The sequence below is a fragment of the Dipodomys merriami genome, unplaced genomic scaffold (assembly GCF_024711535.1).
Source record: "Dipodomys merriami isolate MVZ:Mamm:240054 unplaced genomic scaffold, mDipMer1.0.p SCAF_19, whole genome shotgun sequence".
Lineage (NCBI taxonomy): Eukaryota > Metazoa > Chordata > Mammalia > Rodentia > Heteromyidae > Dipodomys > Dipodomys merriami.
The window spans coordinates 31,793,620-31,818,892 of record NW_027203270.1 but is presented as its reverse complement, the minus strand read 5'-3'; the positions used below and the strand labels follow the sequence as shown (position 1 = coordinate 31,818,892).

General features: G+C 49.7%; 2 protein-coding genes across 2 annotated transcripts; one reads left to right on the top strand and one right to left on the bottom strand.

The window, feature by feature from the left end:
* Positions 1-1,048: 1,048 nt before the first annotated feature.
* On the bottom strand, positions 1,049-19,052 carry Sgca (sarcoglycan alpha). Its single transcript, XM_070028330.1, has 12 exons — positions 18,974-19,052; positions 15,654-15,813; positions 12,606-12,686; positions 11,969-12,088; positions 11,706-11,860; positions 11,374-11,446; positions 10,837-11,035; positions 9,899-10,061; positions 8,765-8,973; positions 8,580-8,606; positions 1,686-1,878; positions 1,049-1,221 (listed from the first exon to the last, which is right to left on the bottom strand). Exons 3-11 carry the CDS (start codon positions 12,640-12,642, stop codon positions 1,698-1,700), a joined length of 1,164 nt encoding a protein of 387 aa, XP_069884431.1. The 5' UTR covers positions 12,643-12,686; positions 15,654-15,813; positions 18,974-19,052; the 3' UTR covers positions 1,049-1,221; positions 1,686-1,697.
* On the top strand, positions 7,187-8,034 carry LOC138831149 (histone H1.9-like). Its single transcript, XM_070028329.1, has one exon. The coding sequence runs from the start codon at positions 7,416-7,418 to the stop codon at positions 7,944-7,946; it is 531 nt and encodes a 176-aa protein (XP_069884430.1). The 5' UTR covers positions 7,187-7,415; the 3' UTR covers positions 7,947-8,034.
* Positions 19,053-25,273: the final 6,221 nt, after the last annotated feature.

Sequence of the window (25,273 nt, the reverse complement as noted above, 5' to 3'; positions counted from 1 at the left end):
CCACCTAGCAAAACAATTCCTGGCTGTGATGCACTTTCTGGGCACACACTGGCGACATTCATCTCAACAAGCTGCCTAGGCGGGCAGAGCGTCTAGGCCTCTGCCCGGTCTCTGAAGGAGCCACACTAGGAGGGGAGCAGGAATTCAGTCCTGCCTTCTAAGCTCTCTCCAGATCTTAGGTGGGTCTTCTCCTAACACCGCATGCAAAGGGACTCATCCTGTACAGGAATCTCAGCAGTATCATCAAATCTCCAGGGAAGAGCCTGGGTCTTGGGCTTCACATATCCCTCAGCCTCAGCCATCTGGAAGACAATGCTAGGCTGCAAGGCTGCAGTCCAAGCTCTGTGCTAACTCTGTGACCTTAGGTCCATCATTTACTCTCCAGAGACCTCACTTTCTTTGCCTAGAAAACGGAGATGAGGGCTGGGAAGGTGGCTCAGTGGTAGAGTGCTTGCCTTGCATACATGAGGCCCTGGGTTCGATTCCTCAGCACCACATAAGCAGAAAAAGCTGGAAGTGGCTCTGTGGCTCAAGTGGTAGAGCTAGCTATCCTTGTATGAAATGGCCAAACAAGAGTGTGAGGTCCTAAGTTCAAGCCCTAGTACCAGCAATAACAAAAAAGATAATGATCATCCAGCCATCTCTCATTGTCATGTTTTTTTTTTTATGTTTTTTTTTTTAATTTGCCGGTCATGGGGCCTGAACTCTGGGCCTGGGCGCTGTCCCTCAGCTCTTCAGCTCAAGGCTAGTGCTCTACCACTGGAGCCACAGCGCCACTTCTGGCTTTTTCTGTTTATGTGGTGCTGAGGAATCGAACTCAGGGCCTCATGCTTGCAAGGCACGCACTCTACTGCTGAGCCACCTTCCCAGTCCTCTCATTGTCATGTTCATGGGAGAGAATCCGAGGAAACAGCAAATTTCCATGAGCCCAAGGACAAGCTAGAAACCCCTTCTGGGGACTCCCAGAAGGCAGGAGGCATGGAGGCAGTGAGGATCTGGGAAGGCTGCTAGGAGAGGAAGGTACTGAGAAGAGCTGTAGATACTTGTTTATTCCAGGATCTTGACTCCAAACACCATCACCTCCCTCCTCCCCACCTATCCCTCTGTTGCACAGTGTCTGAGGTTCAAGTGGTCCAGGAGCCAGAATCTACAGGTCAGTGTTGTCTGAAAGGAGAGGCCAGGACTGGCAGGTCAGCAGCTGTCTGGAGGGAGAGGCCTGGGCTGGAGGGATGGAAGGAAGGAAAGACTGAGGGAGCTAGATACTCTTGTCCCTGCCTTCCTTCCCTTCCCCTGTGGGAACCTGATCTCAGGGCCTGTCCTGGGATTTGAACTCAGGGCCTGGGTGCTGTCCTTGAGCTTCTTTTGCACAAGACTAGTGCTCTACTATTTGAGCCATAGTCCCATTTCTTGCCTTTTTTTTTTTTTTTGGAGGGGTTAATTGGCTCTAAGAGTCTCATGGACTTTTGTGTCTCAGCTGGCTTTGAACTGTGATCCTCAGATCTCAGCCTCCTGAGTAGCTAGGATTACAGGTGTGAGCACCATCGCCCGGCCCCAGACTTTTGAGTGCTCTCACAGGGCAGACGGGTCTGTGTGCCCCTTCCCCTTCTAGCCCATCACCTGCCCCAGCCTTGAGGAGGTGACTGCCCATGTCCGGCTACAAGCCTGGCACGCCCATGCAGACCTACCTGGCAGGGACATCAGTGCTGGTCCAGGATGAGGGGCACCTGGGCACTGTCCACGCGGGGAGGCAGGCGCTCGCCCGTGCGCACATTGAACATGGGCAAGGTGGAAAGAGGCCGGGGAACCTCACGGCTGGCAGCCATCTGCCTCAGCTCCTCCGTGTTCCCATGAATGGTGAAGTGGTGGATCATCTGGATGCTGAGGGCAGAGGGCAGAGGGCAGGTGTCAGCAGCTCTCAGAGTCATCCCCTTGGGTCTAGGACCAAAATATACCATATGGGAACAGGGAACCCACAGGAAATCCCACAGGGCCTGCTCGTATCCCGTGGCTGATCACAGGCCCTAGGTGCAGACAGCCTGGGGTCAGAGCTGTATGTCCTCAGCAAGTTGCCTCGGTTTCCTCAACTATGAAGTGAGGGTGGCCAGGCCTGCCTCCTAGACTGATGTGAAGATTCAATGAACCGATGCGGCCTGGGGTGCAGAGCAGGGGTCATCCTGGGGTGAATGCTCAGGAGATGCTGAGACGTGAACACATACCCACAGTGGACACACACTGCTGGGCTTCAGAGCCTGTTGTTAGAGACTGATGGCTCTCTTCCAGCACTCAGCCTCTCTCTCAGTACCAACTCCAAGCACCAAGCATTGCACACTCAGTTCTTCTCTCAAAAACCGCAAGCACCTAGCATGGAGCACTCAGCTCTTAGTACCAACCCAAGCACTGAGCATCTAGCACTTGCTCAGAACTAACTCCAAGCACTCAGCATTGCACTCAGCTCCTCTCTCAGAAACTCCAAACACTAAGCATCCAGCACCCAACTCTTCTCTCAGAACCAACTCCAAACACTAAGCACCTAGTACCCAGCTCCTTTCTTAGTACCAGTTCCAAGAACTGAGCAGCTAGCACTCAGCTCTTCTCTCAGTACCAACTCCAAGCACTGAGCATTGCACTCAGCTTCTCTCTCAGAAATTCTAAATACCAAGCATCCAGCACTTAGCTCCTCCCTCAGCACCAATTCCAAGCACTGAGCTTCTAGCACTCAGCTCTTCTCTCAGTACCAACTCCAAACACTGAGCATCAAGCACCCAGCCCCTCCCTTTTTTTTTTTTTTTTGGTCAGTCATAGGGCTTGAACTCTGGCCTGGGTGCTGTCCCTCAGCTCTTTAACTCAAAGCTAGTGCTCTACCACTTGAGCCATAGCACCACTTCCAGTTTTCTGGTAATTAATTGGCAATAAGAGTCTTACGGACTTTTCTACCTAGGCTGTCTTTGAACCATGGTCCTCAGATCTCAGCCTCCTGAGGAGCTAGGATTACAGGCGTGAGTCACCAGCACCCAGCCAGCCCCTCTCTTAATACCACCTTTCTCCTTGATCTTCTCTGGCCTCCCAACTTTTGCCCAGGCTGCCTCTCCTCGCATTACAGCCTCCCCACAGCCCTTGGGCATCTTATTGTTTGGCTCCTTGGACCTGTCCCATGCTCCTTTCGTCCTAACCTCTCCTGAACATCTGCTTTTGTCTCTTTTCTCTGTTTCAGACCAGAGTTTCTAAATGCTAGCCTGACGCTCCACTGCCAGTGGCCTGGAACACTCTAATGAGTGGTCCCATCCTTCAGAACATTCTTCCTGAGCTCCAGCTCCTGCTCTCCTTCAGGAGGCTCAGCTGTGTTCACAGGTGACATCCTCGTGGACTTGCTCCCACCGTCCAGGGATGAGCTTGAGTCCTCTCAGAGCATCAGGTATCACAGGGAAGGATGAGGACTTGCTTTGGGCTTGAATCTGCATTCTGCTGTTTATGGCTCTGTGACCTTAGGTAAATTACTTAACCTCTCTGTGCCATTGTGTCCTCACTTGTAATGCAGTTGCATGAATTAAAGGTTAATCTAGGAAAAAAGCACTTAGAGAGCCTCCTGGTCCAGCTTATAGCCAGCAGTAGCTTTTTTTTTTCTTTGTCGGCCATGGGGCTTGAACTCTAGGTCTGGACGCTGTCCTTCGGCTCTTCAGCTCAAGGCTAGTGCTTGCACCACTTCCAGCTTTTTCTATTTATGTGGTGCTGAGGAATAGAACCCAGGGTCTCATGCATGCAAGGCGAGCACTCTACCCTTGAGCCACCTTCCCAGCCCTATTATTTTTTGTGTGTGCCAGTACTGAGTCTTGAACTCAGGACCTCACACTCACACTTGGCCTTTTCACTCAAGGCTGGTGTTTTACCACTGGAGCCACAGTTCCACAGTTAGCCTTTTGTGGTTAATTGGAGATAAGTCTCCTGGGGTTTCCTGTCTGGGCTGGCCTTAAACCATAATCCTCAGATCTCAGCCTCCTAAGTAGCTAGGATTTACGGGCACCTCTGAGCCACCAGCCCTCTTCTAGTAGCTATTTTTATTTATTTATTTTATTTTTTTGCCGGTTGTGGGGCCTGAACTCTGGGCCTGGGCTCTGTCCCTCAGCTCTTCAGCTCAAGGCTAGCGCTCTACCACTGGAGCCACAGCACCATTTCTGGCTTTTTCTGCTTATGTGGTGCTGAGGAATTGAACCCAGGATCTCATGCATGCAAGGCAAGCGCTCTACCACTGAGCCACCTTCCCAGCCCTGCTAGTAGCTATTATTATAGGATGCTTGCAGCTGCTATGGCAACACTTGATGTTATTTTCCTATAACAATCCCCACAATGAACTTGGCCTCCAGGGGAAATTGAGACAGGTCAGATAGAGACTTTTCCTTATGAACAGCAGAAATTGCTGTTCTTAGGATGTTGTTATTCTTAGCACCCCCTCACCCCATGCAGGCTAAAGCTACCCCACTTGCCACTCAGCTAGGAATCCGGTGGGGGGAAGTGGTCTCCACCATGTTCAAGTCTCATTCACTGGACACAGGATCCAGTTAGCACTTGAAAGGCGAGACTACAGAAAGACTTTCAGCCTCGTGCAGAATGGACCACTCTCACTGGGGAGTGCGGCTGAACACCGGGCACCCTCTGGCTGAGGGAAGACAGGTTGCCATCTAAAAGTCAGAGGAAGATCAAGCCAAAGCCATGAGTCTGAAATTTGGCAAAATGAGATATCCAAAACCATAGTTTTGCACTCCTCAGCAGCAGGAGCCTGAGGAGGGAGGAGGGCAAGGGGTGGAGCCAGCCAGGCAGGTGAGAACCCCAGCAGGAAAGGCTTTAGTCAGTGGCCCGCTTCACCCCAGGTTCCACACCCAGATCCAGATGGGAAAACACCCCGGAGCAGGAGCAGACCCCAGACCTCGAGGAGCCTTTTCCCATAGGCAACAGAAGAGCAGGTGCGAGTTCTTACGTGCCCAAACACACACATATACACAAATACACACACATGTGGCCTAGATCTCAGCCACCACAAACTGAATGCACTGGGTCTGGCATACCGGTCATAGGATAGTGTCTCTGGGGCCTGGAAGAACTTGTGAACAGTTAAATTGATATAGGCGAGACACAAGCTGCAGAACCACGACTTATGGCTAATTTCAAAGCTGGCAGACACAGAGGACTGAGGTATAACAGTGGTAGAGTTCTTGCCTCACGTGCATGAGGCCCTAGGTTTGATCTCCAACATGGGAAACAAATAATTACCTTTAAAAATCAATGCACTAGGGCTGGGGAGGTGGCTCAGTGGTAGAGTGCTTGCCTTGCATGCATGAGGCCCTGGGTTTGATTCCTCAGCATCACATAAGCAAAAAGAAGGGGAAAAAAGCTGGAAGTGGTGCTGTGGCTCAAGTGGTAGAGTGCTACTCTTGAGATGAAGAGCTGAGGGACAGCGCCTAGGCCCAGAATTCAAGCCCTATGACTGACAATAATAATAATAATAATAATAATAATTCACTAAGGGCTGGGAAGGTGGCTCCATGGTAGAGTGTTTGCCTTGCATGCATGAGGCCCTGGATTTGATTCCTCAGCACCACATAGCAGAAAAAGCTGGAAGTGGTGCTGTGGCTCTAGCCTTGAGTTGAAGAGCTGAGGGACAGCACCCAGGCCCAGAGTTTAGTCCCCACAACTGACAAAAAAAAAAAAATGCACTGAGCAGAGTAAAACAATTTAGCGAGGTGCTGGTGGCCCATGCCTGTAATCCTAACTACTTAGGAGGCTGAGATCGGAGGATCAAGGTTAAAACCCAGCTCTGGCAGAAAAAAATCTTTTTTTTTAGTCTGTCAGGGCCTGACTGTTGTCCCTGAGCTCTTCACCTCAAGGCTAGTGCTCTACCACTTGAGCCACAGCGCCAATTCTGGTTTCCTGATAATAGTCTCATGGACTTCCCTGCCCAGGCTAGCTTTGAACCATGATCCTCAGTCTCAGCCTCCTGAGTAGCTAGGATTACAGGTAAGAGCCACCGGTGCTTGGCTCTATGAGACTCAATCTACAATTAACCACCAAAAAGCCAGAAGTAGAGCTGTGGCTCAAGTGATAGAGTTCTAGTCCTGACCCAAAAAGCTCAGGGATAGCACTAAGGCCCTGAGTTCAAGCTCCAAGACTGGCACTAAAAATAATAAGAATTAAAAAATTGAAAAGCCAAACCAATGAAGACAGATGGAAAAAATGGTTATTTAAATTCAATTGGATGGCAGAAGCAGATTTTCCTGACAAGAGGGCCAAAAAAAAAATTGACCCAGTAGATCTCAAAGTGGGGAAAATACTTGTTAAAATACAGACAAAATTCACAATGACAGTAGATATAACCAATTTGGCATGGCTCCACGCTCCACCCCCTCCAAAAATAATAAAATCCACCTTGTGCAATTAACAGGAAAAAGCATTGACTGTGATGAAGGTGAACTCTAAAAATAAAATAAAAATGAAGTCTATGAAAGTAAAATTAAAAAAAAATAGCTTTGTGGTTTGGGATTTTTTTTTTTTTTTAGTTTTGTGGTGTTTATACCATTGAGTTACGTCCCTGATCCCTTTTTACTGTTGCCTAGAAAGTTGACGGACTTACATAAATCAAGGAATTTTATTTGTTTACTCTGGAAAGCATATTCCCCATGAAAATCATGTTGGTGTTAAAATGCTTTGGGAGCGTTTTTCTGGTCCAAGAGCTTGAACTCAGGTTCTAGAGAGAAAACTCAGCTGGCACTCTACCATTTGAGCCACACCTCCAGCCCAGCCTTTTGATGGTTAATTGGAGATAGAGTCCCATGGATTGTTTATTTCTGCCTAGGCTGGATTCAGGCCATGATTGTCTTCCAGATCTCAGCCTCCTAAGTAGCTAGGATTACAGGCTAGGCTAAAATATTCTGTAACCCAGAGACACAAAGAGCCAGATGGTAGGGCCAAACGATGGGTTTAAAACTGAGGGCCAAGGCTATGCTATGTGCATGCACGCACACCCAAGTGCCCACCAATCTGGCTCTTCTCTGCAGGGCACCTGGTACAGCAGGTGTCCACACCGCTACTTCCTGTCTGCCCCTCCCAAGAGAGGGCACAATGGGGTCCCTGTGACCCTTGCAGGATTCTGGTGGCCTCACAATGGCCCCCTGAGGTCACTGCAGAGATAACTTCGCCTCCCCGCAAGCCCACGGCAGGAGTTTGCTGAGGCCAGCAGTGGGTGATCATCCTCAGTCGCCCCTCTGGCCACCCAGGGGAGGTGTGGGCCAGAGCCTTACAAGAAGCCTCTGAGGGCAACGGGAGCCGGGACACAGCTTGCTGACCACCAAGACTGACCCAGTGGAGATTTTACAGCCACCACCCTGGAGGTTCTGACACCCAACTCCCCGCCGCTTCCCCCGGGAGAGATGCAGAAAGACACTTCTCCAGTGGCTCCACCGGCGCCCTCGGCCACAAACACTGCCATGGGTGGAAACTGGCAGGCCAGCGCATCAGGGACCCCTAGCAAGAGTGAGACTGGGCCTCACACCTTCCCCAAAGCCAATCAGAGGCCCAGCATGTCGAAGGTGATCCTGAGGGCTGTGGCAGACAAGGGGCTACACAACCGCGTGTCCCTGGCCGCCCTGAAGAAGGCTGTGGCAGGCACAGGCTACAACATGACTCGCAACTCCTGGCGTTTCAAGTGCGTGATCCAGAAGCTGCTGGACAGTGGCATGATCAAGCAGGTGTCTGGCAGAGGCTACTCAGGCTCCTTCAGCCTGGGCAAGAAGCAGGCCAAGAATATCAGGGCCAAGAGACCCCAGCAGCAAAGAAAGTCTGGGCAGCGTCGCTCTGGGCACCGCCGTTCCGGACAGCACAGGTCAAGAGTGGGCTCCAAACAGGGCCAAAAGCAGCTTTTCAAGGGAGTCCGCCGGGCAACCAAGGGCCGCCGCACTTAACCAGGCAGGCCAGGCAGAGAGGCAGGCACACCATACCTGCTGCGGGCTGTGTGCAGTGAGAATAAAAGGAGCCCCACTTATATCACAACTGCCTCCTGGAATCTTTGGGGGGTTCAGGGTGTGGGGGAGGAAGAGGGATGGGGGGTACAGAGAAGGGAGAAAGCCATAGGTAGGGGACGCTGGGATAAAATAAGAAATGGATTCGGAAAGGGTTTCTTGCCCAGGCTGGCTTTGAACCACAATCCTCAGATCAGCCTGAGTAGCTATGATTATAGGTGTGAGCCACCAGTGGCTGCCAGTGCCCAGCTACTTAACTCTGTTCAAGACCCACCACCCACCTATGGCACAAGGGACCTTTTGGACCTTTTTTTTTTCTTTCTGAAGTCTCAGCCTCCTGAGTAGCTAGATTATAGGTGTGAGCTGTCAGCATCAGCACTGGGCTCACAAAAGACTCTTTATGATGACTCGGAGCACAGCCCCGGGCCCAGCCTTCAGCCTGCCCAGGAGGTCAGAGAGGTCACACCCCCCCCTCCCAAAGGAAAGCAGCTTGTCTCTGTAGCTTATGGAGGTTGGAGGGTCCAATGTGACAGTCTAGGGGGGCTCCCACCCAACCCCCAGCCTTCCCCTACTCACTCGGAGGTGGCCTGGTCTCTCTTCAGCCTGTGAAAAAAGCAATAATGAGAGTTGGTCTCCCACCAATGTCCCCTGGCTGCCTATAGTACCCTACATTCCCCTTCTGGGAACCCCACTCCCTGAGGGCCCCGGGTCCCTGGGAATGAGAAGCAGCTGGTGTCCCCTGCCCTCTGCCCCCGCCTCACCGTCCTTCACGCCGGCAGCACATGATGTAGGCCAGCAGCAAAGTGAGCAGCAGGGCCACCAGCAGAGGTACCAGGAGGGTGACCAGGGCGTCTGTCAGAAAGTCTCGATCTGTGGCCTCCGTGGGTGGGCAGAAGAATGGGTCATACTCCAAGATCCCGTCGCCTAGGGTGGGCATCTCCTCTGGGGGCTCTGGTACTGATATATCTACCTACACAGAAAGCCAGGGCTGACCCAGAGTCCCCTAGGGGACAGGGGACAGTTTCCAGGGCACACAGCCACAGGGTTTTCTCCTGCTTGCCTCCCCTAGCCTAGATGACCTTGCAGGAAAAAACACGGGACAAGGAGCCAGGACAGACAAGATAATACAATGGTTAGGTCCTGTTCTTCAGCCTTGTGCTTCCCTGGGGGTGGTTTGCCTCTCCATGCCTGTTTCAGCGTGATCATGGTGTACCTCCTTTCTGTAGTGACTGTGAGGACAAAAAGTGCAGCGGGGCCAGTCCCGAGAGTCCCTGCCCCTCCCCACCCCCACTCCTGGGCCAATTTCCTAAAAGCAGAGCCCTCCTAGTGTGGGATTGGGGATCAGCATCCCCAAGAGCTGTGATGGGCCTCTTGAGTTTATAGTTTGGAAAACTATCCGCTCCTTGTTACAGACAGGTTTACTAGGAAGAATCTGGCGGCCCTTCATGAGGGAAGTCTGGAAACCAACCTCTGGGGACTGACGATGGTTGTAGCTAGGGGGCTGGGCAGAGCTGGAGGCCCTGCATGTGGACTGTAGACTCTGTCGACCTCTTGTGGTAGAAAGTAGAACTTCTCTCTCTCCTCCTCAACCCCCCGCCCCCCCCCCCCTCTGCGTGTGTGTTGGGGGGGGGCAGACAGAGGAGAGGGGTGGAGGGAAAAGGGAGGAAAGGAGAGTAAGGAGAGAGAGACAGACAGGAAAATGGGAGACAGGAGAGGGGAAAGAAGAGAGAGGGCAGAAAGAGAAGAGGAATGAGAGAAAAAGCCAATACCTCAATACTAATGCTGAGACCCTGACTGATCATCAGAGGGAGAAATTGAGTGGAGTGGGAAGCAGGACAAGGGTCACTGTGGGGCCATGACCCACCCCCAGCCCTGGAGCCCGGGTCCCTCCTCACCAGGGACACGTCGCACCAGTCAACACGGAAGTAGGGTGCTAAGGTGTCATAGCAAGACAGAAGTGGAGGCTGGCCCTGGGCACAGCGGGCCTGGCTATCGGGGGACGCCACCATCTTCAGGCAGGTAGAGAAGGGTGAGGCAGAGCCCACCTTGATGTACACCCTGGGCACAAAGAAGCCACTGTCAGCAGAGGGGGGGGGGATACCAGCACCACGTGCCGGTGTGTCCTAATGTTAGGGTAGGAAAGACAGCTTGGAGATGGGGTTCAGGAGGCATGTGATAAATCCTTCCCCCAAGATCTGAGGTCACCCAGATCACTCCATTTTTTGTGCATTGTATGTGTGCCAGTGCTGGGGCTTGAACTCAGGGCCTGAGTGCTGCCCCTTCGTAGGTTTTTTTGTTTGTTTTTTGCTCAAGGCTGGTACTCTACCACTCTTATCTCTTAATTTCCTTTCCTGTTCCAGCTGGCTTTGACCCACGATCCTTAGATCTCAGCCTCCTAAGCAGCTAGGATTCCAGGTCTGAGCCACCAGTGCCTTGCCCAATACCCCATTCTTTGTTTTTGGGTCCGGTCGTGGGGCCTGAACTCTGGGCCTGGGCGCTGTCCCTCAGCTCTTCAGCTCAAGGCTAGTGTTCTACCACTTGAGCCACAGCGCCACTTCCGGCTTTTTTTTTTTCTTTTTGCTTATATGGTGCTGAGAAATTGAACCCAGGGCCTCATGCATGCAAGGCAAGCACTCTACCACTGAGCCACCTTCCCAGCCCAATACCCCATTCTTTAGGCCCTAGGACTTCCTTCTGGGGGGGACTAGGAAATACTGAATTCACAGTACTGAATGGAAGTGACAGGAACAGACAGGGTGTGCAAGGATGAGGAATCCCAGCTGCAATTAGGGGAACCCCTGTCTTATGCCCAGCTCCCGGGGTTGCCACTTACCCTTCCTTATGGCCCTCGATAGGAAGAGGGACGCGGCCCCCACGGTCCAGGGCTGAAGTGACGTTGAGCAGCTGGAGCTGCCCTGGCTCCCAGAGCCCGCCCAGGGCTGTGAGGAAGCGGCTGGCAGGTGTGGAGGGCAGCACCTCCTCCACGTCATGGCTGCGCACCAGGAACTCCGCGTGGTAGGGGAGCCGGGGGCCTGAGGGGCCAGGGAGACACTTGGCTGCACCTAGTCCCCTCTCTGCCCTCTAGATCTTTCCTTAGCCTTCCCCAAGCTCTTCTTCTCCAAGTCCCCCAATACCACATACAGATACACCACAGGCCCCAAATGCTATTCCCCAACATGTGCAGCACCCTTGGGGACTCGCCCAGGTCCCTATTTCAGTTGGTACAGAGACAGAAACCCAGCCAGACACGAGCCCCAGTCCAGGGCTTGTTCCCTAAAAACCACCAATGTCATGTCCCGCTGCTCCCCAAGCCTCTCCCTTCCAAGGGACTAGCACTGATGGAGAAGGGGTGGAGCAGGATTGGGGGTACCTTCTGGGTCACCAATTATCAGCACCAGCCTCTGCCTAGTGGTGTCGAAGCTGCCCCGATTATAGGCTGTGACCTGGCGGGATGTGGGAAGAGAGTACAGCAGTTGAATTAAGGGAAAGCTCTTCAGTGGGGGGGGGGGGGAGGGGGGAAGGAGTAGCAGGGGGGGGGGGTCTGACAGAAAGCACCCTTGGTAAAGCAGGGATATGCAAATTACATGTAAATGAACGCCCAGTGAACGTGCAGGAGCACCCAGTGCCCCTAACTAACAGGCCTGCTGTGAGGAGGCCACAGTGACCTGCCCTCTGGGGGTCTCCGAGGGTCCCTGCCCGCACCTCTATGACTTGGTGCCCCCGATCTTCTGGGGTGGCGGTGCCGTAGAGGAAGCCAGGATTGTAGGGGCTGCGCTGGGTGTAGCGGAGCCAACGGGGCAGGTCAGGATGTCCCTGGAGGTGGGCATGGTAGGTGATTCGCACGGTGGGTGGGACGGCTGGTGAAGACAGAAGATGGGATTGGAGTCTAAAAGGACAAAGCATGCGCCCCCCCCGCGCCCCCCCCCCCGCTCCCCTGACACCCGCTGGTCCCTCAGGCCCCTCACCAACGTGCTCCGGAAGGCGCAGGAAAGTGGCATGGTCCAAGGTATGCACAAAGAAACGGCCCACAAGTGGGTGTAGAGTGGTCTGCTGGGCCTCAGCACCCCCTAACCCTGCCAAGAAACCTAGAGGGACCCCACAAGGCCCAAACACATAGGCAGCCTCAGTTCTGGGTAAGCACCATTGTATACTAAGTGCCCTGTGATCCTAAAACGTCTGGAAGAACCCCAATCTCCCACACAGCTACCTTCCTTGATCTATGGAGCAGCGGAACCAGGCCTGCCCAGGAATGGAGTAACAAGGACTTGCCCAGCTCCCTCCTCCTCCCCCTCAAGTCCAGATTTAGCCCAGGCCTCATAGAAGCAGTGTCCAAGCCAGCCCATTAAAGAGCCCGGGCACAGGACCCTCTGGCCTGTGCAGTCCAGCCCACCCCAGCCCTAAGATATATACACCCTCGGGGCTCCCAACCTCCACACCCCAGAACCTAGTGCCCAGTCCCTGAATCCTTGGCTGCCTGGACATTGACCACCCCCAAAGACTTCAGGCCCTACCTCACCCCACATTCTTCCCACCCATTCTTCCACCTCATCTTCCCTGAACTCTCTCCGTCCTGACAGCTCCCTAAAGAAGACCCCAACTTGCCCACAAGCAGAGGAATCCACATAAGTGCTGCTGCCATGGCTGTCCAGCCCTGCTGGCCTTGGTGAGTGACAGAGACAGGAGCTGGGAGGAAGGAGGGAGGGACAGGAGGGGGAGGTGTCCCAGAGCAGCTGGGGCTCAGCCTTGGCCAGCAGGGCCCTCCCCCAAAGGCACTGAATCTGGGGTAGGCACTATTCTCATACAATGTTCCTCCTGCCATGCTTTCCTGGAGGTGTGTGTGTGTGTGTGTGTGTGTGTGTGTGTGTGTGTGTGTGTGTGTGTGTGTGTGTGTGTGTGTGTGTGTGTGTGTGTGTGTGTGTGTGTGTGTGTGTGTACGCAGCTTCCAGCTCACAAGCCTTAACCTCCCAAGAGCTGGGATTATAGGTGTGTACCGCCATTCTCTGGTGCAGAGCACATTTTCCTAAGGACTAACCTCCCTGGACCAGCCCTAAAATCCTAAGGTCTCCCACTTCTTGTAAGTTCCCAGTTCATCCTCAGTTGATGGCTTTCTGTTTTTTGTTTTTGTTTTTGTTTTTTGCCAGTCCTGGGGCTTGAACTCAGGGCCTGGGCACTGTCCCTGAGCTTCTTTTTGCGTTCTTCCACTTGCGCCACAGTGCCACTTCCAGCTTTTTCTGTTTATGTGGTACTGAAGAATCAAACCCAGGGCTTCATGCATGCTAGGCAAGCACTCTACCACTAAGCCACCTTCCCAGCCCCTTGATGGGCTACTCCTCCTATCTTTAGTACTCCCTTACATATCCTCCCACCACACACACACACACACACACACACACACACACACACACACACACACACACACACACACACACACACACACACACACACACACACACACACACACACACACACCATTCCTAGGCTTCCCCCGCTTGGTATGCTTTCTTTTAAAGAACTGTGTTCCCTCTGCCTGGAGTTCTCTTCCTGCCTGGTCCCCATTTTCCTGCTCTACCTGCAGGAAAACAAAAAACAACCCCTTTACAAGTCTTCCCAGGTCTGTCTCTCCAAACCCTTTCTACTCCCTTTCCTCCTGGGTCTGCCAGGTACGTTGCAGCCCCTGCACACATCCCTGAGCCAACCCAGCCTCATAACAGCAGTGGTAGGCATGCTCTGAGCTCCTCAGAGACTAGGATCTTCCTACCTTCCTATCTCTGCATCTGGGCACCCAGCCCAGCACCTACTGGATGGAGAGGGCTGGGTGACGGCTTCCTTAACAAATGGAGGTAGCTGTTCCCCCAGTTTGAGCCTCAGGCCAAGCATCCCCCTGTGTAGATCTAGGCGGAGACAGCCCTAATGGGACTGGCCAGGTGATGATAGGTGAATGGAGTGCTACCCTCCCTGGCTCTCCCTGCTGGGGGCAACAGCACAGGCTGGGAGGCTTGCAGGCCCAACACAAACCTCACCCTGAAGCTTCCTGGAGACGTGGCCTGGAGTGAGTCACCTGGTCTCTGTAGGCCTCTGTTTCCACCACCACCACCACCAGCTATGTGGACAGTGCTGCCTTTTCCAGGCCTTGATCATCAACTGATGATGTTGTGTGCAGAACTCCTACCTGGTCCCAGGTGCTAAAGATGCAGAGATGTGCAAACCCCGCCCATGTCTGCTAGTGAGCAGGGACAGCTGTCCAGCCTGCTGCTGGGCTCAAGGGCTCATTTATTTATGTAGATTAACCCACTCCACCCCCACGGCTGTTTCATGAGGCAAGTATTACTCTTGTCCCCATTTCACAGATGGTAAGACCGAGCAGAGGGTTGTAATGGGGTATAACCGTGCTGCTGCTGACTGGTGTATTTGTCCAGGTGTGCAGGAGACTAGTGCTCTGCTCTCCCAGGACCTTCCACTCAGAACAGGGACAGGGGCGGTCGTCCCGTGTGCCCAGAGAAGTCAGCAGTGCCACCATAGCAACCAGTATTCCAGACAGCCATTCCAGTCCTTGCTGCACCTCACCCATCCCATCCCACAACCAACTTCCCCAGCAAGGACATCTACCACCTGATATAAGTCAGGCCTAAGTGCTTTGAGGCTATGGGCCTGCACGTTTGGGCTGTGGGGTGACAGATGGCAGGTTTTGTAGTCCTTGTCCCTTCCTGTCTCAGACAGGCTCTCCGACAGGTGTGTGTCCTGGAAAAATCTTAGCATCTCTCTACCTTCTCAGAGACAGTGGCCAGGAAGAGGCTCTGGAGACAGGAGAGTTGATGTCCCAGCGGCAGCTGCCCCAGCCCAGCCCCGGAGCTTGTTCATGTGACTCCCTTTGTCCCCCAGCTGCCTCCTCTGCTATTTTTGGAGCCACCCACTCACACTCTCAGCCCCAACCAGGCAGCATTTGGGCATCCAGTGTTACCAGGCCAACAGAGACCATCCCTCGCTCTAAAGAAAGTCAGCAATCACTTCCCCTCTGATCCTCCCCAACACCATCCCTATCAGGAGAGCCAAGGATTGTCCCAGGAAGCGGCTGGAGTCCCCAAAAGGTAGCCACAGGCTCCTAGGTCACCAAAGGATCTCCCTACTTGGGAGCTGTGTGGGCTACCACCTTGGGTTCACGCCTGTAATTCTAGCTACTCAGGAGGCTGGCATCTGAGGATCTGGCAGTTTGAAGCCAGCCCAGGCAGGAAAGTCCCTGAGACTCTTATCTCCAGTTAACCACCAAAAAGCTGAAAGTGGAACTGTGGCTTGAGAGATAGAGCACCAGTCTTAGAAAAAAAAGCTAAGACAAAGTGCGGCCCTGAGTTCAAGCCCCAGTAATGGCACCAAAAAAGAAAACAAAAACAAAACAAAACAAAACCATCAAAAACACAACTTTGGAGCTTTTGGAAAACATACAGATGGAAATAATGAGCTCCTTCCTACGTATCCACTGCCCAGCTTCCGCAATTATCAACCCCTGGACAAACTAGTTTGATCTATACCGTTCCCATTTAATGTCATCTTACAATGTCACAGTGGCCCTGGACTCGGTGAGCCAGTTGGCCCCTCCCTTCTCTGTCTTCTTCCTCTCCGCATCCCCTCACCCACCCTTTCTCTCTATCTCCTCACCTGACCATCCTATCTCTCCTAGGAGAGCCACCAAATTCCAGAGTCAGCATCCAGCAGGGCTCTCAGGCAGGTGTGTGTCCTGGAATAACCTTGGCATCTCTGCCTTCCTCAGAGATAAAGGGGAGAGGAAGGGGCCCTGGAGTCAATGAGTCAGTGGCTCCTAAGAACATAAACCACAAAACATAATCAATTAACATCACCACTAACGCTTTAATATCAAACTTCCAGTGTTCAGTGTTTACATCAACTACACGCTGACTAACACTGGAACCAGACAGAGAAGACCGGTGTGTGCCTCCTGCGCAAGGAGAACATGCAAATTCTTGAAGCCTTCTATATTTAAAACTAGAGCTGGGCCCCAGTGGCTCACGCCTGTAATCCTAACTATTCTCGAGGCTGATATCTGAGGATCACGGTTCAAAGCCAGCCCAGGCAGGAAAGTCTGTCAGACTCTTATATCCAATAAACCACCAGAAAATGGGAAATGGCACGGTAGCTCAAGTGGTAGAACACTCACTTTGAGCTGAAGAGCTGAGGGACAGCGCATAGGCCCAGAGTTCAAGCCCAAGGACTGACAAAAACAAAAAAACAAAAAACAAAACTAGAAAAAAAAAGTCCGGTGTTCAAATCTGTTTAAAGAAATGAGGCCTTGGGCTAGGAATGTGGTTTAGTGGTAGAGTACTTTGCCTAGCATGCATAAAGCCCTGGGTTCAATTCCTCAATACCCCATAAACAGAAAAAACCAGAAGTAGCACTGTAGCTTAAGTGGTAGAGCACTAGCCTTGTGCAAAAGCTCGGGCTCACAGCCCAGGCCCTGACTGGCAAAAAAAAAAAAAAAAAATGAGGCCTTACATAGAAATGGAGGGACAAAGGGTAAACAAATGTAGCAGTGGTACTCACTAGACACTATGTTGAAAATGAACCATACAACTTGTGAGTGGGAATGGAAAAGAAAAGTAGAGTGTGAGAGAGAAGAGGTAACATTGTCCAAAAAGAAATATACTTCGTACCTGGCTTAAGTAACAGTGACCCTACTATCCATCACCTTTATAATAACAAAAATAGTTTTAAAAGAAATGAGGCTTTGGCTGAATGCATTGGCTCATGCCTGTAATCATGACTACTCAGGAAGTAGAGATCAGAGGATTCAGATTCAAGGCTGGCCTAGGCAACAAATTGGTAAGGCATCCATCTAGCTCAATAAAACCTGGGTATGATGGGTTACACCTGTCATCCTAGCTAACCAGCTAGTTCATACCAGCTGGGACATCAGGGCAAGACTTTGAAAAAGAACTCAAGTAGAAAGGACTGGAGATATGGCTCAAGTGCCAGGTTCTGAGTTCAAACCCTCACATCACCAAAAGGGGCGGGGGAAGGGGAAGCACCTCACATTGTTACCTAGATTACCCTTCAGTCCTTGGGCTCAAGCAATCCTTCTTCCTCAGCCTCCTCTATAGTTATTCTTGTCCTTCTCTCCCTCCCTCCCCTTCTTTCCTTTCTGTCTCTCTTTCCTGATAGGAACCAGATCTGTTTTGCAGTTTCCATAGTTTGGATTGCTGATTGCCATGCTCTAGTGTTCTTCAGTGTGTTCCTCCACACTTTGTGTAAGTGGTATTTTCTGTGGATGGTTATCTCCTGCAGCTAGATCTAGAGGCCTGGTCAGATTTAGGTTCAATTTTCCTCAGCAAGAAGTGGTGATATTCAAACTTCCTCACTAAGTGGAATTTTCCTACTTGGAGAAATGGCCTTTCACTCATGATCTGGTTATCAAGTTGCACAATTCATAAAGGAAAAACAGAGTAAATGGGTTTTTTTTCTAGTATGTACAGTTTCAAAATAAGGGATTAGAAGTATGGTTTGAGTGGCAGAGCAAGTGCAGGGCCTTGAGTTTGAACCCCAACACTACTAAAAAAAAAGTAGAAAGGGAAGGATGAAAGGACAGAAAGAAAAAGAGTAATATAGATAGGGTGAATTTGATTAAATTACATGATGTGCATGTATGTAAATATTACTGTGAAATCCCTTTGTACAGTTAATTTTTGTTAATAAAAATCTCAAAACAAATAAAAATTTATTTTAGTGGGTTGATTATTTTAATGGGTTGGTTTTCCAGTGTCCTCCAAACCGTGATCAGTTAGTGCCCCATTTCTCCTGGTAGTCTAATCGTAAATGCATGGTTTAACCATACTTGACTGCTTTAATCCATTGCAAGGAGCACCCCCACATCGCCCTCCTGATGTCACAAAGTCTAGTCTTCAGCTCTTTCTGTAGTCCTCCTCACCAGTAGGAGCATGGGGTCAGGGACTGGAGGGTCAGATCTTTTCATTCTTGCCCCGTTCAACCTTGACCTTGTAAGCTCAGAAAAGTTTCCCTCACCTTAGCTTCTCCTGCGACTCAGCCCAGCCCTTGGCTACCTGGGTTCTGTCCTCCAGTCTTTGTCATCTATATCTATTTCCCTAGCTTCCTATTCCCTCTCTCCGCATCTTAGGGACTGTTTGATGAATGCATACAGGCAGGCAGGCAGACAGACAGACCGACAGGCATTATTGCCTCTTTATCTCTCATTCCACTTCGGTCTCCCCAGAATCAATCTCCCTTAGTCTCTAGCTCCCCGAGGACCATATTTCCTCGGTATGGAGATAACTCGTTGTCTTGAGGGACAAAGGAAAGCCATTCTCCTCATTGTGATCTGAATCTCCCATCTGCCGCCCAGACTCCACCCACATCTTTCTCCCCCATCCTCTACGCCGCCCCCAGCACAACAAAAGATGAAACTCCGACAATCAACCACCAGAGGGCGCGTCACTAGCGTCAGTCCGGCCCTGCGCCTGCGCAGTTTGTGGGCGGATCGGTCTCGGGAGAGCCAGATGTGCCCCGCCACGGCTTGGGGAGAAGGGCGGGGGGAGGGGGGGGGGAGAAAAGCTTCATGTCGGAGCATGCGCATTGAGCGCGGCGGTTGGAGGGGGCGACTAGGGAAAGGCACCCAAGGCCGCGAGCGCCCATCCTCCTCCTCTCCCGTATCAGAGGATGTGCTTCCTTATGGGGAAGACCTGCGTGGAGGCCGGGGCTTGGACCTAATGGTGGCTTCCCACCCCTCCCTCACCCGCCCACCATCCGTGTCAACACTCTGAACTCCCAAGGACATTTTCCTGACACCTCCCCGCACCACCCCCCCACAACCCCGCAGACGTTTGGGGGCACCAGCCTGAAGACCTAGATCGACCCAAAATCTCTTCCCCCGCCCTGCCTTTCCTTCTATTAGGTGGACTTCAGCCATCCCGGGAGCTTCTTGAACGTCTGACCACACAGAGACATCAAACCTGAGTTGGGGGATGCCAGAGCCAGTCCAGGCCGCACAGTCCACGACAGAAGGGGAGGGGCTTGCCAGGGGCCCTAGCCCCGCCCCGGAGCCACGCCCTCCCTGCAAGGTGGGAGTCAGGGCTGGGGGAGAGCCCAGAGAGAATGGGTGGGAAAGTGCTTTGTAAACTGTGAAGCGCTAGAGAAAGTTCATTGTAGTCCTTTGGTTATTTATTTATAACTGACCACCAGCCTGGCCTGAGAGCTGGGAGAGGTCAGATTTAGAAGACTCTTCTCGCTGATAAAAGAATCCAGAACTTCAATGACACAAAAATCTCTGACATTCTTTGTAAAAGATACGATTATTATCTAGAAAATCCAAGCGCTCCAACAAGCTTATCAAAAGTGTTCATAGGAGAGACCAGTCAGGTGGCTGGACAATAAAAAAAAAAAATCCAAATCCAAATAAGATAAAAAAAAATACAGCATTTCTAACACCTTAGCAATCATTTATTAGAAATTATTAGCTGGGGACTGGTGGTTCACACTTGTAATTCTAGCTACTCTGGAGGCTGAGATCTGAGGACCGTGATTTAAAGCCAGCCCTGGCAGGAAAGCCAGTGAGACTCTTATGTCCAATTAACCACAAAAAGCCAGAAGGAACTGTGGCTCAAGTGATAGAACCCCAGCCTTGAATGAAAAGCTGTGCCCAGGCACAGAGTTCAAGCTGCAGTACTGCCCAACCCCAAAAAAAAGCCAGATGCCAGTGGCATACTTTTACAATCTTAACTACAGAACAGGCTAAGATCTGATTATCAAGGTTCAAAGCCAGCCCAGGCAGGAAAGTTTGTAAAAATCTTGTCACTAAGTAACCACTCTCTCTCTCTCTCTCTCTCTCTCTCTCTCTCTCTCTCTCTCTCTCACACACACACACACACACACACACACACACACACACACACACACACAAATTATTTTACATATATTTATATATATGAATTCTTTTGAAATAGGATTATGAATTCTTTTGAAATAGGATTTTGCTATATAGTCCAGGCTGGCCTCCTGCCTAACTCTCCTGAGTTCCAGGATTATAGGTACATACAACCACACTTGGCTTAATTATATCACCTTAAAAAGAGATTATGAGAAGATTGAAATTGTAGAAAATCCAAACAAAAACTTAAGGATATTTAAAGATATTTAGGAAGGAAAACATTATTAAAGGGTCTGAGAAGGTGGCTCAGTGGTAGAGTGCTTACCTTGCATGCATGAGGCCCTGGGTTCGATTCCTCAGCACCACATAAACTATGGCTCAAGTGGTAGAGCGCTAGCCTTGAGCTGAAGAGCTGAGGGACAGTGCCCAGGCCCAGAGTTCAGGCCCCATGACCAACCAAAAAAAAATTATTAAAGTCTAAAGGAATAAATGGAGGAATGTAGAGAAGGGCTGAATGTAGGGATGAAATGCTTAATGTCTTTCTCCAAGATAATCTTTCCACATTAATCTGTGGATTTCATGTCCAATAAATATCCTAACAGGATGATTCACAGAGCTAAGCAAACTGATTGTAAAATTCATATGGAAGAACAGTGAGCCAAGAAAAAGCTAGACACTTCTGAGAACCAATAAGAAAGAAGACCTGCCCCTAACAGATAGAAAGCTTTTCTGAAAGCAATAGTAATTAAAACAATGTGGTATTGGAGCCAGGCTGGACAAAGGGATCAATAGAATAGAGTATCCAGAAACAGATCCAAGTGGATGTGGGGATTTGATTTATGATGGAACTGACATTTAACTCAGTGAGAGAGAATAAACTATTCAATAAAAAGTATGGGGACAATTGGCTTTTCATATGAAAGTTTTTTTACACCATCCATAAATATTAATTCCAGATGAACTAAAGATCTAAAAGTGAAAAACAAAACTTTACAAATCATTAGGAGAAAAAATAGTAGATCCAAGGAGAGGAAAATATTTCTTAGGCTAGAAACACAACTCATAAAAGATTGAGTTTATTGAATTACTCCCAAAAGTCCTCAACTATAGAAATGATATCATGAACAAAGTTTGAAGACAAGTAACAGTCTGGGTGGCAATGTAGGGAGCATATAATATTCAAAATATATAAGGACCTCCCAGAACTCAGATCTGAATTCAGGAGGTGGGGACAGGAGATTTCCAGGCCAACCTGGAGATCTTGTCTCAAAACAAACAAACAAAACATAGCAGGGAGTTGGTATCTCACACCTATAGTCCTAGCTATTCAAGAGGCTGAGATCTGTGGATTTTGGTTGGAAGCCAGCTGAAGCAGGAATAGTCTGTGAGACTCTTATTTCCAATAAACTACACAGAAAAAGCCGCAAGTGGTGCTGTGGCTCAAGTGGTAGAGTAAAAGAAGCTTAGGGACAGCACCTAGATCCTGAGTTCAAGGCTCAGGACTAGCACAAAAAAAAACCAGAGTAGGGGGCTGGTGGCTTATGCCTGTAATCCTAACTACTCAGGAGGCTGGGATCAGAGGATCTTGGTTTGAAGCCAGCCTGAGCAGGAAAGTCCCTAAGACTCTTATCTCCACATAACCAGCAAAAAGCCAGAAATGGAGCTGTGGCTCACGTGGTAGACAGCTAGCCTTGAATGAAAAAGCTAAGGGACAGGACCCAGGCCCTGACTTCTAGCCCCAGTACTGGCATCAAAACAAAACAAAACAAAAGCTCAGTAGGACAACAAAGGATATGAGCTTAAGTGATTCATCAGGAGGAAATGAAAGAGACAAATGTGCACTTTTGACCTCCCAGGCAGGAAATCCAGGTGAGAAACATCCATATCCACCAGACTGGCAAAAATAAAAAGTCTAGATTGAGGCTGTGGCTCAGTGGTAGAGCACTTGCCAACATGCACAGTATGCCTTGGGTGCAGTACGCAGTACCACAAAAAGTTAAAATAAATAAATAAATAAAAAAGCTGAGCACTGGTGGCTCACACCTGAAATCCTAGCTACTCAGGAGGCTGAGATCTGAGGATCATGATTCAAAGCCAGCCCTGCCAGGAAAGTCTGTTGAGACTCTTATCTACAATTAACCACCAAAAAGCCAGAAGTGGAGTTGTGGCTCAAGGGTGTAGCCTGGAGCAAAAATAAAATAAATACTAGTGACAGTGTTTAGGCCTTGAATTCAAGTCTCAGAACTGGCTTTTTTTTTTTTTTTTTTTTTTTTTTAAATGAGGGCTGGGAAGGTGGCTCAGTGGTAGAGCACTTGTCTTGAATGCCTGAGGCCCTGGGTTCGATTCCTCAGCATCACATAACCAAAAAGAAAAAAGGTGGAAGTGGCACTGTGGCTCAAGTGGTAGAGCGCTAGCCTTGAGCAGAGAGCTGAGGGACAGCACCCAGGCCCAGAGTTCAGGCCCCATGACCGGACCCCCCCGCCAAAAAAAAAAATGAGGGCTGGGAAGGTGGCTCAGTGGTAGAGTGTTTGCCTTGCATGTATGAGGCCCTGGATTCGATTCCTCACCACCACATAAACTATGGCTCAAGTGGTAGAGCGCTAGCCTTGTGCTGAAGAGGTGAGGGACAGCGCCCAGGCACAGAGTTCAGGCTTCACAACCCACACAAAAAAACAAAAACAAAAATCAGAAATCTGACAAGAGCAAATGTGTGGCAAGGATGTGGTCAGACAGGGTGTCTTGTGCAGTTGCTGATGGTGGGGGATGGGGGGTTAAGTGGGTTCAGTGACTTCAGGAGCAGCTTGGCCTTAGTTAGTAATCAAGATCAAAGGGTGTCTGCTTCCAGGTAGGCGTCCTGAGATGGGTTCAGAGAAAGACCTAGGGAGTTCATTGCAGCCCAGCTTACAACAGCAAAAAAAACGAACAACCTAATCATTCATCAGGAAGGGAACTGACAACTAAATTGTGGCTTTTTCACATGATAAAATAATAAACAAAAATTAAAATGAAGGAACCAAAGCCTAAGTATTACTGTGTCTCCTGTGTGAAAATCATGTAGGGTGGGAAAAAGCACAAAATGTACACCACATGCACCAAGGCTGTTACATAAATGATGAGTATATAAGAAGCACTGTTTTATGAACCCTTAAACGTGTGGGGAATGTGAAATTATGGCCTAGACTTAAAAAAGAAGAAAATTTGGACACATGGCACAAAAAACATGACCTTTTTTTTTTTTTTTTTTTCTTGTGGCAGTACTAGGGCTTGAATGCTTGAATTCGGGGCCTTACATTCTTGCTTAGATTTTTCTGCTAAAGACTGGTCCTCTACCACTTATGTTTGTTTTGCTGGCTAATTGGAGGCAATCATTCTCATACTTTTCTGCCCAGGCTAGCTTCAAACTGTGATCCACAGATATCAGTCTCCTGAATAGCTAGGATTACAGGCTTGAGCCACCACCATTTGGCTCAAATGCTCAAACATGAACTTTGAAGAGACAAGCATCATGAAAGTGAAATACGCCAGTTACCAAAGGACAAATTCTGTATGATCCCATCTTCTGTGTAATTCATGCAGGCAGCTGGGGTGGCAGGAAGAAGGATTGAGAAATCACTGTTGGATGGAGATCAGAGATTCAGTCTGGGAAGATAAAAAAACTGTTGGTTGCAGAACAATGTGAACAAATGAATGTGGCTCCTGATTTGTACCTTAAAATGATGTTTATGTTTTATATAGTTTGCTACAACTAAAAAAATACAATACTATAGCCAGGTACCAATGGCACTTATACTATTCATCTCAGGTACTCAAGAGGCTGAGATCTGAGGATCACAGTTTGAAGCCAGCCTGGGCAGACAAATCCCAGAGACTCTTTATCTCTATAAAAATGCTGAAAGTGAAGCTATGGCACAAGTGGTAGAGTACCAGCAAAGAAAGCTAAGTGAACAAGGAAGGCCCTGAGTTCAAATATCAGCATAAAAATAATAATACAAAAATCATAGACTACCATAGATGTCTCTGCACTGTGTATGAGTGAAGGACACAGGCCACAGGATCAGGAGAAAGAGAAGGGGATTTCACACACACCAAAGTGTGGGTTTTATTTTCCTTTGGAGAAAAAAAAAAACTGAAGCAAAAAGGACATAATGTTAGCATGTGCAATCTATATGATAAGATTCCTTGAACTTTTCTTTCTTTTTTGGGGGGAGGGGGTCCATTTGTGGGGACTGAACTCGGGGCCTGGGCGCTGTCCCTCAGCTCTTCAGCTCAAGGCTAGCGCTCTACCACTTGAGCCACAGCGCCACTTCCGGCTTTTTTCTTTTTATGTGGTGCTGAGGAATCGAACCCAGGGCCTCAGGTATGCAAGACAAGCACTCTACCACTGAGCCACCTTCCCAGCCCCCTCTTTTTTTTTTTTTTTTTTTGGTCGGTTGTGGGGCTTGAACTCTGGGCTTGGGCACCACCCCTGAGCTCTTCAGCTCAAGGCAAGACCTCTACCACTTGAGCCACAGTGCCATTTCTGCTTTTCTGGTGGTTAATTGGAGATGAGAGTCTCATGGACTTTCCTTGTCCAGTCTGGCATTGAGCTGTGATCCGCAGATCTCAGCCTCCTGAGTAGCTAGGATTACAGGTGTGACCCACGGCACCCAGCTGAACTTTTTTTTTAAAGATTTAAAAGAAAAGTAATATGGATTGATTATTGTTCTTTTAAAATTAGAAAGGAGAGTCTCTGAAAGTAGAAGCCTTGCTCTTCCGCTCCCTCACCCTAAGGCCAACACTATGGTCATCTGAAGTACAAGGGGCTGAGGCTGCGGATGGAGGAACTAAAACTGGCATTCTGTTCTGCAGGCTGTATCTGGGCAGAGCCAGCCAGGATGGGACATGGCATGACATTCTTTCCCTTGAGCCAGGGCAGAAAGGCAAAGGTAAGTGGGAGAAGGTAATTTGAGGATCAATCTTTTTCTTTAGGTCCCTAAAGCACAAGATCCAGACAGCAGATGAAAAAAAAAAAAAAACCATGCAAACAGAAATGTGTATTATTAGTTCTTCCAATATGCTGATGACAAAATATATTGCTTAATCTTTCTGGTTATTTCTTCTTCTTTTTTCTTTGACCTCCCTGCATGTCTCTGGAGCTCCCATGGCTACAGCTGTCTGCGTTGCAAAATACATATTTGCAGGCCCTCTAAGCCCAGCTAAATATAGGCTATCCTTTAAAGCAACTGATGATTTGGAGAAATCTTTGCTCTGTTCTATCCCTTCCCCCAAACCCCCATACACACACACACACACACACACACACACACACACACACACACACACACTCACACTGACTCCTTTTTTGATCTTTCTAATCTCCAAGATGTGTCTTCCAAAGGACATAAAA

What these genes read in the sequence shown, in the direction of transcription:
- LOC138831149 (XM_070028329.1), top strand. Translation starts at nt 7,416, where the DNA reads ATGCAGAAAGACACTTCTCCAGTGGCTCCACCGGCGCCCTCGGCCACA.
- Sgca (XM_070028330.1), bottom strand. Translation starts at nt 12,642, where the DNA reads ATGGCAGCAGCACTTATGTGGATTCCTCTGCTTGTGG. An exon ending in GCGCCTTCCGGAGCACGTTG is followed by an intron (nt 11,861 to 11,968) that starts GTGAGGGGCCTG and finishes TGTCTTCACCAG; the next exon opens with CCGTCCCACCCACCGTGCGA. An exon ending in ACTGGTGCGACGTGTCCCTG is followed by an intron (nt 8,974 to 9,898) that starts GTGAGGAGGGAC and finishes CTTTCTGTGTAG; the next exon opens with GTAGATATATCAGTACCAGA.